The sequence below is a fragment of the Sturnira hondurensis genome, unplaced genomic scaffold (genome assembly GCF_014824575.4).
Source record: "Sturnira hondurensis isolate 20B ecotype Veracruz unplaced genomic scaffold, ASM1482457v3 Scaffold0017254, whole genome shotgun sequence".
Taxonomy (NCBI): domain Eukaryota; kingdom Metazoa; phylum Chordata; class Mammalia; order Chiroptera; family Phyllostomidae; genus Sturnira; species Sturnira hondurensis.
Window position 1 is genome coordinate 2,639,746 of NW_028089885.1, and position 18,360 is coordinate 2,658,105.

General features: G+C 46.1%; 1 protein-coding gene across 1 annotated transcript in view; it reads right to left on the minus strand.

The window, feature by feature from the left end:
- Positions 1 to 18,360, minus strand: part of LOC119001874 (sodium/glucose cotransporter 1-like) — a 49,321-nt gene that overhangs the window by 22,837 nt on the left and 8,124 nt on the right. The window contains exons 2-7 of the mRNA XM_037067438.1: positions 17,629 to 17,700; positions 13,233 to 13,337; positions 11,667 to 11,726; positions 6,922 to 7,026; positions 5,111 to 5,216; positions 4,276 to 4,356 (exon numbers count right to left, since the gene is read on the minus strand). Coding sequence (XP_036923333.1) covers positions 4,276 to 4,356; positions 5,111 to 5,216; positions 6,922 to 7,026; positions 11,667 to 11,726; positions 13,233 to 13,337; positions 17,629 to 17,700 — 529 coding nt within the window. The remainder of the gene's footprint in view (positions 1 to 4,275; positions 4,357 to 5,110; positions 5,217 to 6,921; positions 7,027 to 11,666; positions 11,727 to 13,232; positions 13,338 to 17,628; positions 17,701 to 18,360) is intronic.

Consider the following 18,360-nt stretch of genomic DNA (forward strand, 5'->3'; position numbering starts at 1 on the left):
CAGAAATTTGCCTATGATATAGTACCAGTGGTGGAAAAACAGGCACAAAATTTTGTTTTGATTCTGTTCGAATGTATATCTCAATGATCAAAAATGTTTATAGGCATGAGGACTGTCTCCGCAAGGTTATACACAAACTTCCAATACTGCTTCTCTAGGGACTGAGGCTGAGAAACTGAGGGCAATGAGCGATCCACTGTGTCCTCTTTTGATTTGTGTAGTTTATGTATACATTACCTGAAAAGAAGAGCTAAAATTGGCATGGGTTCCCATGGTGACCAGTTTGAAGGACAGTACTCATTTGGATATATAAGTCCTTGTATATCTTGTATTTTAAAAGAAAACTGACTTCCAGCCAAGATGGAGGCATAGGTGGAGACACTGTGCTTCCTCGCACAACCAAATTTAAGGACAACAAAGATTTAGAAACAAAAACACAACCAGAACAGACAGAAAATGGAACTGTACCGAAGTCCAACAACAATGAATCATTCAGCCAGACTGGTAACAGGGGCGGAGTTGGTGGCCAGTGAGGAGGGGTCCCAGCAGGAGGAGGCAGTGGTTAGCAGATCCAGGGGCGGGGAGGAAAGGAGCAGACCCAGTGAGACACGCTAGGCAGTTGGCTGACAGTGGACATACATGCATGCGCGCGGATAGACTAGGCAAAAAAGGGGGCAGTGAGACAGACCGTGCAACCCAGGGCCCTAGCAATGGGAAATAAAGCCTAAAAGCAGCCATTGAAAAGGTGCTGGCTTGTGGGAAGCGGCAGAGGGGACTAAAATCCAAGAAAGCAGAACAAGTACCATTGTTCCCTCTCTGACCCCGCCCCCACATACAGCATCACAACCCAGCGACTGGGTTGCCCCGCCCTGGTGAACACCTAAGGCTCTGCCCCTCATGTGTAACAGGTGCGACCCGACAAAAAATTTTTGGCTCAATTGGAAGAACAAATCAAAGCCCCAGAGCCACTACAACTAAGAGACCAAGAGATAGCCAAACTATCAGATGCACAGTTCAAAGCACTGGTGAGCAGGATGCTCACAGAACTGGTTGATTTTGGTCGAAAATTAGATGAAAAAAATGAAGTGAAATGAAGCAAAATGCACAGGGAACCAATAGTGATGGGAAGAAAACTGGGACTCAAATCAAGGGAGTGGACCAGAAGGAAGAACGAAACAATTAAACAGGAAAGAGTGAAAGAACAAGAATTCAAAAAAATGAGGAGAGGTTTAGGAACCTCCAGGACATTTTTAAACATTCCAACATCTGAATTATAGGGGTATCAGAGGGGAAGAGGAACAGCAACAAGTGGAAAACTTTTTTGAATAATAAAGGAGAACTTCCCAAATCTGGCAAATGAAATAGACTTCCAGGAAGTCTGGGAAGCTCATAGAGTCTCAAAGAAGGTAGACCAAGAAGGAACACACCAAGGCACATCATAATTACATTAGCCAAGATTAAAATGAAAGAGAGGATTCTAGAAGCAGCAAGAGATAAGGAGACAGTCACCTACAAAGGAGTTCTCATCAGACTGTCAGTGGATTTCTCAAAAGAGACCTTACAGGCAAGAAGGAGGTGGAAAGAAGTATTCCAAGTCATGAAATCCAAAGACCTACATCCAAGATTGCTTTATCCAGCAAACCTTTCATTTAGAATGGAAGGACAGTAAAACGCTTCTCCGATAAGGTCAAGTTCAAGGAATTCATCATCACCAAGTCCTTACTATATGAAATATTAAAGGGACTTATCTAAGAAAAAGAATATAAAAATATGAATAGTGAAAAGACAGCAAATTCACAGTTATTAACAATCACACCTAAAACAAAAGCAAGCTAAGTAGACAGTTAGATCAGGAGCGGAGCCACAGAAATGGAGATCACATGGAGGGTTAACAACAGAGGATTGGGAGGAGGAGAGAAGGGGAAAAGGTACAGAGAATAAGTAGCATAGATGGGGGGGAGAAAATAGACAGGGGGAGGGCAAGAGTAGTGTGGGAAATGTAGAAGCTAGAGAACTTATGACACGTGGACATGAACTAAAGGGGGGAATGTGGGTGGGAGGGGGTGTGTAGGGTGGAGGGGAATGAAAGGGGTGGAATGGGACAACTGTAATGGCATAATCAATAAAAGATTTTTTTTTAAAAAGAAAGCAATTATTCTATTACTTTATAATAGTTTACTTGTCAAAAGAACTAACATGAATACTTCAATAAAAAATCCCATTAAATTTCTGAGAAAATGTCTTAGTTTGTTCAGGTTGCTCTAATAAAATAGCATAGATTAGGTGGCTTATAAACAACAAATATTTACTTCCCACAGTTTTGGAGGTGGGCAAGTTCAAGACCAGAGTGCTGGCCAACTGGCCGTCTGGTGAGGGTACACTTCCTGGTCCAGGTACAGCCCTCTTTGCACCCACCGTGCCCCCAAAGGGTGGCAGGGGAGAGGAGCTCTCTGGGGTCTCTTTTATAAAGACATTAATGCTATTCATGAGGGCAGAGGCCCCCAAAGGCCCCACCTTTTAATACCATCATACTGGGGATTAGGATATCAACATATGAATTTTGGAGGGACACAGACATTCAGTCTACAACAGGAAAGAAAATATAATTATTAAGAAATATAATTTCTAACATTGAATGGAATATCCCACCCACTCCTAAAGTTTAACTGGATGTCATTTTCAACTACTGGGGGGGGCCTTGGCCGGTTTGAAAAATGTTCATGTTGCCCTGGCTGGTGTGGCTCAGCTGGGGGGAGCACTGTCCCGTAAACAGAAAGATCACAGGTTCGGTCCCTGGTCGGGGAACATGCCCAGGTTGCGGGTTCGGTTGCCGGTCAGGGCGTGCATAGGAGGCAGCTGACCGATGTTTCTCTCTCACATGGCTGTTTCTCTCCCTCCCTTCCCCCTCTCTAAAATCAATAAGCATGTCTCAGGTGAGGATAAGAAAAGTGTTGATGTTTAACACCAGCACACAATTAATCATAATGGCTTAGTGTGTTTTAGTTTATAGTTTTGTCATTCAGAAGCCATCGCTTCCCAGCTCATTGAAGAGTTCCTTGGGTCATGCTCGGCGTGCATTTTTTCCCCCAGCAACACCGCACCGAGTGTACTTCAGGGCACACTCATGCTCACTGATCAGTAAGGCCGAGGACAGTGTGTTCTGTTTGATTTGATCTGTCCTCACTGCATGGGGCACAATGAGATCTAGGAAACCATAATCCTTCCTCTGTACTCACATATCACTTCAGGATTTTTTCAATACCTGGGCCAAGAACTTCTCCTTCTAGGTTTCTGCAAGACCGATCTCTTACCCGAGGAGCAGTGGGCAACACCAACTTCCCTAAGTCGCACTCCTGCCCCAGCTGGTGCAGGGAGACTTCCGTGAGAAGGTAAGAGCGCTTGCCATGACAGGTACTGCAACACGTATGTTCATGGGCAGGGCTTCGGTGTCAGAGAGACCTGGTTCTGGCTCTGCTCTTGGTGAGTCTTGTGAGCAAGTTACTTAGCTGAGCCGCAGTCTCCTCGTGTGTAAAATGGGGGTAACAATAGCGGTGATGCCTCATGGTGCTGGTGATGGTTAAAGAGGCAACACAGACAAATGCCTACACGGTACCTGACAGCCAATTTGTACCAGCTATTATTTTCATTCTTATTACTTAATAATTTGTTGGATTCTTATCTTGCCCTTTTATTTCCCAATTTCCCTTAATGCCCCCCTTTTTTTGGATGAATGAATAATCTACCATGTGCCTCACACTGCACCTTATGAGGGATACGATGGCTCTGGTTCTTAAGGAGTTCTGAACCTGGGATGTACGGTTTACGCATGTGACACAGCCGATGAACAACCCAGGCGTGTGTGCAGAGAAAAATAAGCTGTGTGGCGGTTGCTGCAGGGCCAGGGGAGAAAGGTGTGCAGACCGAATGACCACAGAATCACACCTCCGGGGCAGCATCTTCCACTGACACGCACAGGTGGGTCTGACTGAGTGGATGCAAAGCAGAGGGGCTCCGAGCGCAGAAGAAGAGCGTGGGCAGAGGCGGACCACCCCGGCCCGTCACAAAGCACCAGAGTCTGTCGTCGCCACTCTCACCCCTGGACTCCTTTCTTCTCATTAAGTGTCAGATTCCTCCCCAATTTTCAGCACAACCTTAGGTGATGATCTTGGGTTCTGAGGGCCTCGGTCTCCCCACCAGCAAGCTGAAATGGCTCTAGGCAGCAACCAGATTCAAAGATACCATCCACAGAACCCAATCTTCTCCAGATTTACTTACCAAAGCCCATTAGCAAGACTGATCCCAGAATTATAACGCCAGCGTGTACAGTGTCAGTATACACCACAGCTGCGAAACCACCTGAAGGGGCAGGGGGAAGAGGAACGGAAGCACATTTGGCTCTTTCTGCTGGAAGCTGCTTTGGCATCCTAATCTACACTCCGGTTTCCTCAGGTCTCCACATTGGCACCGTCTGTCCCTTTAATTCAGTGGGTAGGACAACTACGTACACTTGGTCTTGGTACACCTTGTTCTCTCTCTTTAATCTCCTCTTTTGCTGGGTTCTTTTTTTAAAAAAAAGTTTTTATTGACTTAGTTTTAGAGAGAGGGGAAAGGAGGGAGAAAGAGAGGGAGAGAAACACCGATGTGTGAGAGAAATATCAATCGGTTGCCTCTCACACCTCCCCAGCTGGGGACCTGGCCCACAATCCAGGCATGTGCTCTAACTGGGAACTGAACCAGTGACCTTTTGGTTCACAGGTCAGCACTCACCCCACTGAACCACACCAGCCAGGGCTGTGGTCCCATTCTTTAACTGAGCAGCCTGCTGTATCCGGCCTACCACCACCTAAACTGGCATCGCTGCTGACCCTGCTGGTCAGAAAGCCCCGCCCACCCGAGCTGATGTCTGGGGGTGCGGCTCCACTGTGGCACTCCTGCCCTGATTAGTTTCACTATTTGTGTCCCCTCCCTTCACCAGGCCTCAGCAATGTGCTCTACAGACTTCAGGAAAATGTAAAAGCTGAGGACCCCTGCCTCAGTGTCTACCAGGACTCCCCTAGGGGGCTGAGCTTTTGTGTTAACATAAATACCTGTACGGTCAGAGTAGCCTCACCTGTGATGGTATAAATACCAGTAATTGTCAGCAGGACTATGGTGATCAGGTAAATATCCAAGCCCAGAACCAGCCTCATGAACATGGCCCCAGTGCAGATCTCTACCTGAAATGAGAACAAGGCACCGGGCCGCTTTTCCATTTGCAGCTCAGCCCACAGCAGCCCTCGGAAGCCACCTGCAGTCAGTACAGCACTGCAGCACTAGGGGGCACTGGGTGAGGGTCACCCGAGTTCTGCTGGGCAACAAGGCTTGTGCCCCATGAGTTCAGCCAAGGTCAGCACCTTCAGGGCTTAGTTTAACCCAATTAATCCATTTAATACCACTTAGCCTCTTCCTCCCTGGAGCATCAGAGTGGGGAGCCTGCTCAGAGAGCGAGCTATTCCTGCAGTTCTGTACCGGGGAAGTTCTGCACCGGGGAAGTTCTGCACTGGGGAAGTTCTGCACCGGGGAAGGTCTGCACTGGGGAAGTTCTGCACCGGGGAAGGTCTGCACTGGGGAAGTTCTGCACCGGGGAAGGTCTGCACTGGGGAAGGCAAAGGGAACAGCTCCCTTGGCGTTGGCCAGCTTTTTCTGTACAGGACCAGATGGTAAATGCTGTTGGCTATGCAGGCCACATACCATTTCTGTTTTTTTACAGTCCTTTAGCTCAGTGAGAACCATTCTTAGCTTAAGGGCTGTTCAAAGCAGGCCACTATGAGGACTGGCCTTTGGGCTGGGTTTGTTGATCCCTGGCTTAGATTCCGAAGCATCTGCGCATCATTTAACCAGCCAACTTCCTGTTTTGTTATTCTGGTCTCCAAAGCCAGACGTACAATAGGCAGATTCTCCCAACATCCCCCTATCCATTCATGTACTAAAGGTTTACCAAGCACCAGCAACATATTAGGTATTTAGCAGGATTCTGAAGATACAGGGTTATGAAAAGCCAGGCACTGTCTTCAAGTAGCTGACACTTAGTGACAGACACAGACCCACTAAACAGGCACTTTTCACATGACACGGTGAGTGGCACTTATTCGATCCTTCCGGAAACATTTATTGAGTGTCTTATGTGCTGCACGTGTTCTCAGCACAGGGGGCATAAGGCTGTGAATAAGCCAGGCAAGGCCCTGGGCCTCAAGAAGTTTGTTCTGGAGTGGAGAAGACAGATAATGAGCAAGGAAGCAAATAAATCCCCTTCACGTGGTGACAAGTGTTACAGAGAAAATAAAGACAGAGTAATGGAGCAGAGGCTGACAGCCATATCCATGAAAGGTGTTTCCAAGGAGATACTTGGAAAACATGGGGGGAGAACATTCTAGACAGAGTGCAGAGCAGGTGTCTAGGACTTCAAGTGGGAATAAGCTTGCAGGATTTGAGAAACAATAAGGCCGCTGGTGTGGCTATGGCACGGTGACTGTAGGAGAGGGGACAAGGCCAGAGAGGCAGGCGCTAGAATAAGACAGTCCTTATTGGTCATACCAAGGGATGCAGGTGTGCTTGCAAGGGTGGTGGAAGCTCCTGGGTTGTTTTAAGCAGAGGAGTGACATTACCTAATGACATGACACAGGCAAGCCCAAGGTTCTCTGGGAATACAGAGGTGGGGCCTGTAACCCAGGCTCGGAGGCAAAGAAGATGTCTCTGGTTTGGTGTCTCTTTCAGCTTTTGTAAACTCTCATGAAGCTCTTCTTTTTCTGCCCTGGCTTTCCCAGCAGAGGCCAATGAGTAACGTATGGGGCCCCAGGGTGACCTACTGGGACAGGCACAGCCCAGTCCTGTCCATTGAGTTCTGTTTGTTTTCCTTCTTGGACTGACTGTGAAACAACTCACTGAGATCTTGTGGAAGACATAGAGGAGTAAGTACAGAGTGGCGAGGAGGATCTGGATCCGGCAGCCACCAAACCTCTTCCTCAAGTATTCCGGCATTGTCACCACCTGTACGAGGAACAAGAGAAGTCACTGTAGGAGCGCCAGAAGAGGCAGGCCTCGGGGACGGGCCTTGCTCACCACGTGCTGGTTGTCACAGAGACTCAGCTGATGGTGGGAGTGGCCCAGGAAGGCAAGATGCAGGGTCACCAACTCTGGCTTTGTACTTACTACCCAGTACCTGTGAAGATGACAGAAATAAGAAAGGAGGGGAAATACTGCTGTCTTCAAGAAGCTTGGGATTGAGCTTCCGGTGCAATCTGCAGAAAGAAGGAGATCCAGCTAATTGAAAATGTTTCATGATGACAAATGACTTCTTTGAAAAAGTCACAGAGCAAGATGAAATGTTTTATCACACACTACAAGTACAGCATGTGCTGGAGACAGAACTTGACTCTGTGTGAGCGATGCCCTGTGTGTGCTGGTGCCCAGATAATCCAGCTCACTCCTGCTTCCGTCCTCTCAGGCTGTGTGCTCCTGGTGGTGGGAAGTGTGCCCTCTCTGTTCGGCAGATTCCTGGGCCTGAGCACGGTGCCTGTGCATGGGAGGCAAGCAAACAATTGTTAAATGAAGCCTGTCCCACCTTCTGTTCCAAATACCCTTGTGTGCTCTTGTCTTCGCAGGACAGACATCCTCTAGTTTCTTTTTTTTGGCTGGTCAGCCAGGAATTTGGAATTTTTGTATCTTATTTTACAACTCTCTATCTCAAGGCCATACAAATAGACTATACTTTCTTGTAAAAATATGAAAATTTGTATTTCCCATTTGAGTCTTTAATCAATCTAAAATTATTGTGTAGAACAGAGATCCAATTTTGTCTTTTCACATGACAGTCATGGCCCTCCTTCCCTCACTGATCTACTACGCTGTCACAGTCATACGCTGTCACACGCTGAATGTGCCTGGGCTTCCCTCTGCCTCATGGGCAAGTGTCCCTTTGCCATCCTCACGTCAACAAGAAGCCCTTAGATTAAGTAGGGCAAGTCCTTCTTTTTCTTTGACAGGAATGTCTTTGCAATTCACATACTTTTGCTCTCCTACATACATTTTATTTATTTTTTCCAGCTTTATGGAGCTTTGCTAGAAAACATCACGTAAGTTTAAGGTATACAGCAGGATTTGATACATATATGTATTGTGAGGTGAATATTACCACAGTGAGGTTAGTTAACATCTCCATCCCCTCACGGAATAAACATTTCTTCTGTGGTGAGAGCATTTCAGATCCACTCACTAAGCAACTTTTAAGTATATTATATTGTATTATTAACTATAGTTACCATGCTATTTAGAAAAATCTATTCTGCCACCCACCCTATGCCTTTTGATGAGAGAATTTAATTCATCTATGTTTAAAGTAATTATTTATAGGTAAGGACTTCATAATGCCATTGCACTAATTGTTTTTGGCTGCTTTGTAGTTCCTCTGTTATTTTCTTCCCCTGTGAATGGATTGCTTTCCGTAGCGGTACGCTTTGATTTCCTCCTCTTCATCTCCTGTGAATCTTCTGTAGGTTTTTGCTACTGTGGTTACCATGAGGCTAACATAAAACATCTCACAGTGCCTTGGCTGGTATGGCTCAGTGGACTGAGTGTAGCCTGTGAACCAAAGGGTTGCCGGTTGGATTCCCAGTCAGGCACATGCCTGGGTTGCGGGCCAGGTCCCCAGTGGGGGACTCATAAGAGGCAACCACACATTGATGTTTCTCTCTCTCTCTTTTTCCCTTCCCTTCCCATCTTTTTAAAAATAAGTGAAATCTTAAAAACAAAAACCAACCCCCCATCTCATAGCTGTAACGGTCTATTTTAAGTGGGTATCTTTGATTGATACAAAAACTCTACCCTTTTACTTCCCCCTGGTATTTTGATGTCATAATTTACCTTTTTTATATTATGTATGTATTATGTAGATGGTCATTTTAATAGTTTTATCATTGAACATTTATACGAGACTTAAGTTGATGAACATACCAGTATTTGAGTGTTCTGAATTTGACTATATCCTCACTTATACCAGTGTGTTGTATATTTTTACATTACTAATTAGCATCCATTTAGGCTTGAAGGACTCCTTTAAGCATTTCTTGTAAGGCAGTTCTAGTGGTATGAATGCCTTCGTCCTTCCATTTGGTAAGTATTTTGCCTTCATTTCTGAAGGACAACTTTGTGTACTCTTGTTTGGCAGTTTTTTCCTTTTGTCGCATTCACTGTATCATCCCCGTCTTCTGGCCTGTGTGGTTTCTGCCAAGAAACCCGCCAATAGCCTTATGGGTGTCACTCTGCAAGGGAGGAATTTTTTCTCTTGCTGCCTTAAACATGTGTCTCTTGTATTTGATTTTAGACAGTTTTATTATAATGTGTCTTGGAGAAGATAACTTTTTATTGAAATTTTGGGGTGAACCTATGAACTTCATGATTTGGGGTATCCAATTCTCTTCCCAGATTTGTTAAGTTCTCAGCCATTATTTATTTACATAAACTTTCTGCCTCATCCCCCCTCCTCTTCTACTCACAGTCCGATAGTGTGTGGATCATTTCTCTCCCGGCGCCCCATGGCTTACGCAGGCTTCCTTCGCTCCTTTGTCTTTGCTCTTCTCCGCCTGCACAACTTTACCTGACCTGTCTTCTGCTTCACAGTTTCTTTCTCTGCTGGGCCCAGTCTGCTGCTGACACTCTTTATTGTATTTTCTTTTAAGATTTTGTTTATTTTTATTTTCAAAGATTTTATTTATCTATCTTTAGAGAGGAGGGAAGGAGAGAAGGAGAGAAATATCAATGTATGGTTGCCTCTCGTGAGTCCCCTGCTGGGAACCGGCCTGCAACCCAGGCATGTGCCCTGACTGGGAATCAAATCGCGATCGTGTGGTTCACAGGCCCGTGCTCAATCCACTGAGCTACACCAGCCAGGGCACCATTGTATTCTCCATTTCATTCATTGTATTCTGCAGCCCTAGGACTTCTGTTTGGTTATTTTTATGACTTCTCTCTGTCAAACAGCTCATTTTCTTTGTTTATTGTTTCCCTTATTCTGCTGGATTGTCTTCCTGTATTCTCTTGTAGCTGCTGTGCTTCCTTCAAACGACTGTTTTGAATTCTTTGTCAGGCAAATCTCAGACCTCCATTTCTGGGGTCAGTCACTGAAAAACTGTCGTGCTCCTTTGGTGGTGTGCTTACCCTTGACTTCTCGCATTCTCACTGTCTTGCACTGCTGTCTTGGCATTCGAGGAAGAGCCTCCTCCTCCAGTCTTTGCTGACTGGCCTTGGAGAGAAACACCTTCTGTCGCCCCTGCTGGGGATTCTGGAGCTTTCTGGGACCTTTTCTGTGAGTAACCCTCCTCCACTCTTCTTGTCCCCTCACATGGGGGAATTCTAAAAAAGGTCTGTCTTCTCTCGATCCTGCAGAGCCAGGCTGAGTGCTGCCAGCCTCCTGTTTGCTTGCTTCCCCATGCGTGATGCTGAAGGTTCAAGTCTGCATGCTCTCTCCTAAGCCAGAGTCAGGCTGGCTTTCTGCACGTGCCCACCAGCTTCGTGCAAAGGCTCCCTCTTGCCACTATCAGGGTGCTCAATGAGGACAGGGTAGAAATATACATAGGTGAGATGTGCAGAATGGTGGGGTACCCACGGGCCAGGAGGGGATTCTGCAGATAAGAAGGCCCCAACAGGTCCTTGGCAGGCTTCCTGACAGTCTGCAGAGGAATCGGTAGGATCCCCGCTCCTCTGACGCCATCTGGGAGCCCTGACTGCTGTTCTCTCAGCCACCTCCTGGCGCCCAGTGAGGCAGCACACCTCAGGGCCTGAGACGGGAAGGCACTATGTCTCTCTGGCAGCAGCCACACAGCCGGAGCAGCCAGGCTCTTATCTGCAGGCTCTCGGGAGAAAACTCAGGCTGAGAAGCTCGTTCTTGGTACTAAGCTGTGTCACCCTGGGGAGGGGTGGCACAGATAAAGTGAACTATTCCCCTTATTCTCTTTAATGTGTCCAAAGTGTTTTTTCCTCTTTAATCTAGCAGTGTGCTAGAAGTTTTCCACTAGACTCACGGACTTCCATAATGCCCTCTGCCTGTGAGTGATTGTCTAAATTGGTATTCTTCAGGGGAAGGTGGTGGAAAAGTCCGATTTTGCCATCTTGATGACAAGTGTCCACATGTCACTTGATCACTCCACATGTCCCTGTGGATGTGCAGCCTAGATGGTCTCTTCGTTCTATCCTTTCAGCCGGGCGAGTCTTTGCGCCCTTAGAATCAGCCCATTGGTTCCTAAAAGTCCTGTTTGGAACTGCATTCCACTAACAGACCAATCTGGGTTGAACTAACATTTTTAGGCAACTGTCTGCCAATCATTAACATAATTGTTCTCTTCATTTATTTAGGCCTATTTTTTAAAATAAAGTTTTAAAATAAAATGTTTCCCATACAACCTTGAAGAGGTAACTCCTGAGTAAAGTCCAGGGTAAAAGAGCAGGCAGTTACTGGCACCTGTTTGCCCAGCAGAACAATGCTATTGGAGGCATTTCTTGGGATTTAGGGGAGTCAGTACAGGGATCAGAAGCCAAGAACTTGGACTTATCTTCCAGGATGCTTTTATGTACAAAGGCAGTATTTGTAAGACAAAGTATTGTAGAAAATTGAGGAACTGATAAAAGACACTCACCCCAGCCTTAATGTAAATAGGAGAAAATATCCAACCAAGAACACAGAGCAGAAATGGAGCCTGAAATCAAAAAGAAAAACATCAGGGTCCCATACAGGTCGAGCTCTTCAATGTCCTATATTTATTGGATAGAGAAGTAGCATTACAAAGACAACCCTAGGACAGAAAAAGGTACCCACTCAGTATTTACACAGGAACGGAGAGGTGAACTCCCTATCCGTTTTGAGCCTGACTAAGGTATCACTACTGGGGGCCTTCGAATAACAGCCCGAGTGTAAATGTTTCCGTCCGGTGAACTGAACTTACAGGCACATTGATCTTTGCCTACAAAGGGGTGCATTCTTAATTGTAGGGGTGGTTCATTGAGACCAATTTCAAAGTATTTATTATTAATTGTTTGCCTACTTCCTGATAGGAATAAATATAAAAGACAGCTTAAAAAGAAGACAAATCAGAAACCATTCAGAGAAATGGGAGAGGGACAGTACCAACATTTCACACATGTTACTGAACCTAAGTAAAAGGTTGGGTCTGGCTTTCTTTACCAAGAAGGGGTAAGGCAGACTGAGTATGTGAAGGAAACACTCGTCAATTCTGAGAGGAAATGGCTGTACAGTCCAGGGTGGCTTACTCGGTTTGGACCTGACTGCCACAAGTGTCCCCTATTTCTGTAGTCTGTCAGAGAGAAGGGTGACTTGGAAAGCAGGGAGCTTTCTGATTTGTCCAGAAGTCAGATGACGATAGGCTGATTGACAGAAGACTGGTAAATACACTTACAGTTTAGGTGAGCAATTCTATGTCCCACAACACATGTAACCCACAGGTCAAACAGATAATCCACTTTATAAGTTTTATAGTTAAAATCTGGTATCCTTAAGGAGATTAATTAGGAGTTTTGTAGTAACTAGTTGAACATCTCACTGAGCTCAGGTGAGCCCATTCTCAATATATACTGCAAATATATGCATACAGATACATGTACACATGTATATTTATGCACACATATACACGTACATAGAGATAGGGTCTGGCACAAATAACACCCCTCTTCATTACAAAATCATAAGCATGTGATTCTGTAGCATAACACTATCACACTCAAGCACACCACATGACATTTTAGGTGAAATGTTCAAGTTAAAACTATAAATGATCACACCCATATTATTACCCTAGCAACCACACTGAAGCAGGCGTTACTTCTACTGGACATATTTCTTTTTTAGCTTTTATACTTCATTATATGCCTGTGTACGTATGCACACACATGTATAGGTATGTAAATACTAAGATGATCTTTTCTCTACATAACCGCTCTCCTAAAACACTAAGTGTTGTTTAGTGTATGCCACAGACCCTGGAAGGTAAAGATTCGCTGTTTCTTCACTGATTTACCAAGAAGATAAGAAACTAGCACAGTGTTTGGAGAAACTGAAAACTTGGTCCCTTTCCTGCATGGCTTCTCTTTAGTGTCTCCTCAGGGTTGGAGGTGAGTCTTTGTGTCTGTGAGCTCTATCTGGACTGTGGGAACGGTGGGCGCCGGCTGCTACGAGACAAATTACTTACATTCCAGTCAAAGGCCCCGACGGCGACCCCCGATGTTGCTGCTGTCCCAGCCAGGCCCATGAAGTGGGCGGTGCCAATGTTGGAGGCAAAGAGGGACGCACCTGCCTGGGAACCAAAAGGCAGTTCCACGTCAGAACTTTGGGTCCCAGTCCAAGAACTAATGTCACAAATGTCAACTCAAACCGAATTATACAATTTTTCAAAAGGCATTATTCCCTGGCCATAATCCCCATTCGTGTTTCTTCTACATGAACCCTGACCACAGATGAGAAGCCGAGTGAAGAGGGAGAAGGTGAACAAGGCAGAACAGCGCTCGTACGTAGCCGCCCTCCCCACCGACTCACCGGTAATTCCCTGATGCAGAAATACACTCAGAGAGAAACTCCATCACTGTTTGGGAATCATTTAAAAACTTTGACATTTTAACTGGTCATCTATAACGGACTCGTTGAAGTACAGGAAAACAACAAAATACAATGTAGCATAAAAAAGAATAAAGGAGCTCTATTGAGTAATAAAAATAAAAAACTTTACAATATAATCTCATTAAAATTTATGTGTGTACATTATACTTGTGCACATATATGTTTATATATGCATGGGAGAGATTCTGGAGACATACATGTGTGTACACATACATACACACATATATGTACATATGGATACGCACACATATATGACAGAGTACTTATTAGGGCTGAAATTATGGGTATAGGGATGGAACTGGGAGAAAATTTTGAGGTCTACACTTAGACTGTAACTTTAAATTTTTTTTTACAACCAACACCTGTTACTTTCAAAAAAAAATCCCAGAGGCATTTAAAATGAACAAAATCCCTTCTAAACCAATAATGGCTTTTTAACTGAGTGGAGACAGCCACTCCATTAAACCAAAAGCCCGAGTACTGTGCTGTTGACATGAGACACATTTAAAACCAAATGATCAAGAGAGGCTTAAAATATCAAAGCTTTTACGTACAAACAAACAAACAAACACACACAGCACTGGCAATATTAACATAAGATCAAATAGCACATGATATCAAAAGCATTAAATGAGAGACTGTGTTGTTGAAACTATGAAAGGAAAGTGCAGTCATAGGACATTGTCCAGCATGCACAGGCACCAACATCTTAGCAGCGACAAACGCAAACGTGAGGCGGAAGAATCTCAGAAGAGGCACATACTCAGTACTCAGAAACGGTAGTGGTTTTCCCCATTGGGAACGTGCACTGTGTTCACAACGACACTGTAAACTCACACACAGGCCACAGCGCCTGATTACAACGTGAACACAACGTGAGGTGTCCTGTGACGCACTGCCCTGCAGCCTCGCCCAAACGCAGGGTGGGGCAAGAGTGGCCACAGCTGTTCGTGTGGGGAATAATACTGGGCTGGCCAAAAGGTCCATTTATTTTTTTCCATAAAATGGAAGACACGTTTTTCATTTTCACCAACTTTATTGATTTGGACATTTTGAGTACATCGGCTATCTGCTGCTACTGGTTTCTAGTAGGTAGGCGCCAGCAGTGCTGCTAAACATCTTCCAGTGCATGAGACAGCCCCACCGCAAAGCGTTATTGGGCCAAAATGTCAATGGTGCCAAGAAACTTCACCAACCACTTCTGACATTTGAGCAGGCACAGTGGCTTCTCCACACACTGCACACATCTGTCTCTGCATTTCAGTCCTGTTTTTACCTTGATTGAAGGAATAAAGCATAATATGCCAAAAGTGTTATATATCTTCTTCCAACTCCAATATTAAAATGGCTGCACAAAAATTCGCCAATTTTTGATTTTCTTTTAAATGCACGCTGATATGACAGCTGTCACAATATAATCTCACAAAATTGTTTTGGATGAAGTTAAAGACAACTAAGCACTAGTAGAGCCATTGTACGGACAAAACTAAACAAACTTTTTGGCCAAACTAATATAATAATTAACAAATAATAATACTGTAATAAACTCTGTTTCATGTGTTTACGACTGTAAACCTACTTTTGCCCCCCCCCTGTGTAAAATATCTCTATCTATCTACCTAGGTTAATATAGACCTCGGAAGACACTAACACAACATTAAAGGCAGGTTAAAGAGTCACCACTCATGAATACTGTAGCTGTCATGTACGGCCACCGGTGCGCCAGGCAGCATCCTGGGGAAACGTGAGTGAGTAAAATAGACAGAAATCCTTGCTGTCATGACAATAACGTTCTTTTGGCAAGAAGAAAATAAACAAAATAAATGACAGGGTTATTGTCTAGCTTAATAAAGAGGAAGGCTGGAAAATGAATAGGGAGTGCTGAGCAATTGGGCAGTCGGGATAGACTGTCTGGGAGGAGCCCTGAGGAACGCTGGGGGAGGCAGCAAGCCTTCAGCCATGTGGGGACAAGCCTCCTGGCAGGAGAAGCAGCAGGGGCAAAGGCCCTGAGGCAGGAGCACAGCAGACTGATCAAGGACACTGGCTAGGACTGCGGACAGGAGGCCCTAGAGGTGAGGGGAGAGAGGTAAGGAGGGGCAAATCACCTGTGGCCTAACACAGGCCATTATAAGCAGCAGGGTCTTCAATCTGGGTGACAGGGGGCCCCCAGAGGGTCCTAAGCGTAGAAATGACAGGGTCTGACTCAAGCCTTAACTGGCTCCCTGCTTTGTTGAGACTAGAGACAGAGGAGCAGGGGTGGAAGGAAGGCTCAGAAAAGAGGCCGTTACCACCACTCCAAGGAAGAGACAACGGCAATCTGAACCTGGAGGCAGAGCTGATGAGAGGTGGTCAGACTTCAAACACATTTCCCTCCCCCTGCTGGATTGGATGTTGGGTGTGAGAGAGAATAAAGAGTCTAACATGACTCCATGTTTGTCAAGCTGTGCCCCAGGATGGAGCTGACATTCAGGAGACAGAAAGAAGGTGGGAGAGCAGATTTGCAGAGGAAAGTCCAGGGCTCCTTTTGGACTCGGCCAGTCGGAGACACCTGAGACGCCGGTCCAGTGCAGGCGCTGCACAGGTGGCCGGGCCCATGAATCTGGAGTCAAGGGAGAGATCCGGGAAGCGTTAGCCTGTAATTAGCCTGTAAGCGTTAGCCTTAATGCCATAAGGCTAGAGGGGGTTGCCACGTGTGTGAGTAACCAGAGGGGAGAGGTCGGGCGCTGGCCCTGGGGGGAGCCAGCGTTAGGAAGCCAAGGAGCTGGGAGAGAATCAGCCCGGGAGACTGAGGATGAGTGGCCGGGGAGGCGGCAGGAAAGGAGAGCTGGGTGGCGAAACGGGGAGGCAGGGAGGACTGGGAGTTCCAGAGGTTCTCCACGGCCAGGCCCAGTGAATCGAGGACCGAGAACTGACTGCAAGAATACGCCATGAACAATTTAAAAAGGAAGGAGAAGAACCAGCCATGTGGAGGACCCCGGCAAGAGCGACTGATATCCGTCAAACACCTGCTGACTGAACAAAAATATAAAAGAAAAGAGAAATTTGGAGTGGCAGAATTATTCTTCTGTTTCACTTTCCTTTAATGATACCACAATATATTTTGCTCACTAAGCACTGACCCTATTAATGAGAACAGGGGTCACAGCACAGAAGTCAGTAAGTCGTAACATACGGCACGAGCACGGGGAGGCCAAGGCGTGTTCGGGCCATGTGAAAGCCACCGCGAGTGCCACAGTGACGCACAGTAACACGGGCAGCAGACGGCCGCTGTTCCGGGGACAGAATGGAGGACTTCAGAGCCTGGAGTGGCTCAGGCAAGAGACTGGGGACCTCGCAGCCCAGGAAGAGATCGTGTTGCCAGAATTCTCTGCTGAAGAATAAACCAAGGGAGGAGGGCCGCTGCAAACACTGCTCTGCCACAGTCAATTTCTAAATCAGGTTTACAAAAAAGAAGATTCAAAGACAAATCAGAGAGCTGTACCTCTGAGTTGCCTACTCCACCTCCAAATACCGCTCCAACAACCTCACCTCTGTGAGGCCTTCCAGTCCTACACCAGGGTCTGGCCCCGCCCCTCCTGTTGGACCCACTGCACCGCAACCCACTGTGTAATTCACGGGAGGCGTGTCTAACTCCCATCTGGGCTGTGTGGTTCCAGAGGCTGGTGCCATTTCCTGGTACACACTGGCTTTACTGGGACGGAAAAACTTCCCTAACCTGGTGAAGAAAACAGACATGCAAGTCCCGTGAGGGCAGAGCGTCTCAAGCAGGTTTCGGTAACCAAAGAAATGGTTATTGAACTAAACTGAGTTAAATGAAAACATTTAGGTAACAAACTACTTTAAGAGTTAAAGGAACCACCAATGGAATGCTTTCCTGCCTTAAAAACTTCAGATTATTTTGCGTATAGACACCCAGATTAGAGTAATAAACGAGTTACTATGGAGCCCCCAGAGTGGACCACCGCACTCACCAGCCACCACGCTAGATTCCGGCCGGCCAGGAAGAAGTCTTCTACCGTTCCACGGCTGCTTGATATAATCGCCTTAAAGAAACAAAGGAAAACAAAACAAAACAAACAACAATGGAATACAGACACAAAACTGCTACAGAGACGTAGGTCTCTTATGGGCTCCCAAATCCTCTTTTCCCTTCTTTCTTTTTCAGGAACAGAAGCCCGCACCCCCTGAGTGAGAGGAGGGCTCCTGGATACCTAGCCAGTACTGCAGTCTCTCCCAGCTCAGATGCTGCGTGGGGATGTCCATTTTTCTGCACTCTTGTGAGAATAATACTGCTTTATTTTTCCCAACTAGTGCACTAGGGCCATGGTTCCGGGCGGAGCCTCAGAGATAGGAGGTTTAGTGCAGTTTAGTGACTGCACAGATCGATCAGGGATGGCAGGTCTGAATGTATGCCTGGCTTCTTCCAGGAGAGCAGTCACACCGTCACTGTAGAGTCTTTCAAAGGGTGTCCTCTCCACTTGGCGTCCCCAGCTCTGGTTCCCAGAGCCTGGTAGAGTCAAAAGGCAGTACTGGCTGGGGATTTCTTGGGTTGCCCATGACTAGCACAACCCAAGGGTGACAGCCCATGGATGGACTGCTCTTCCGTGGGAAGAGTGAACTTATTATATCACCACCATCTGAGGTATCTGCATTATAATGGGGCCCCCCTCACATCATAAAGCCTTAAACCCAAGAAACAGCTC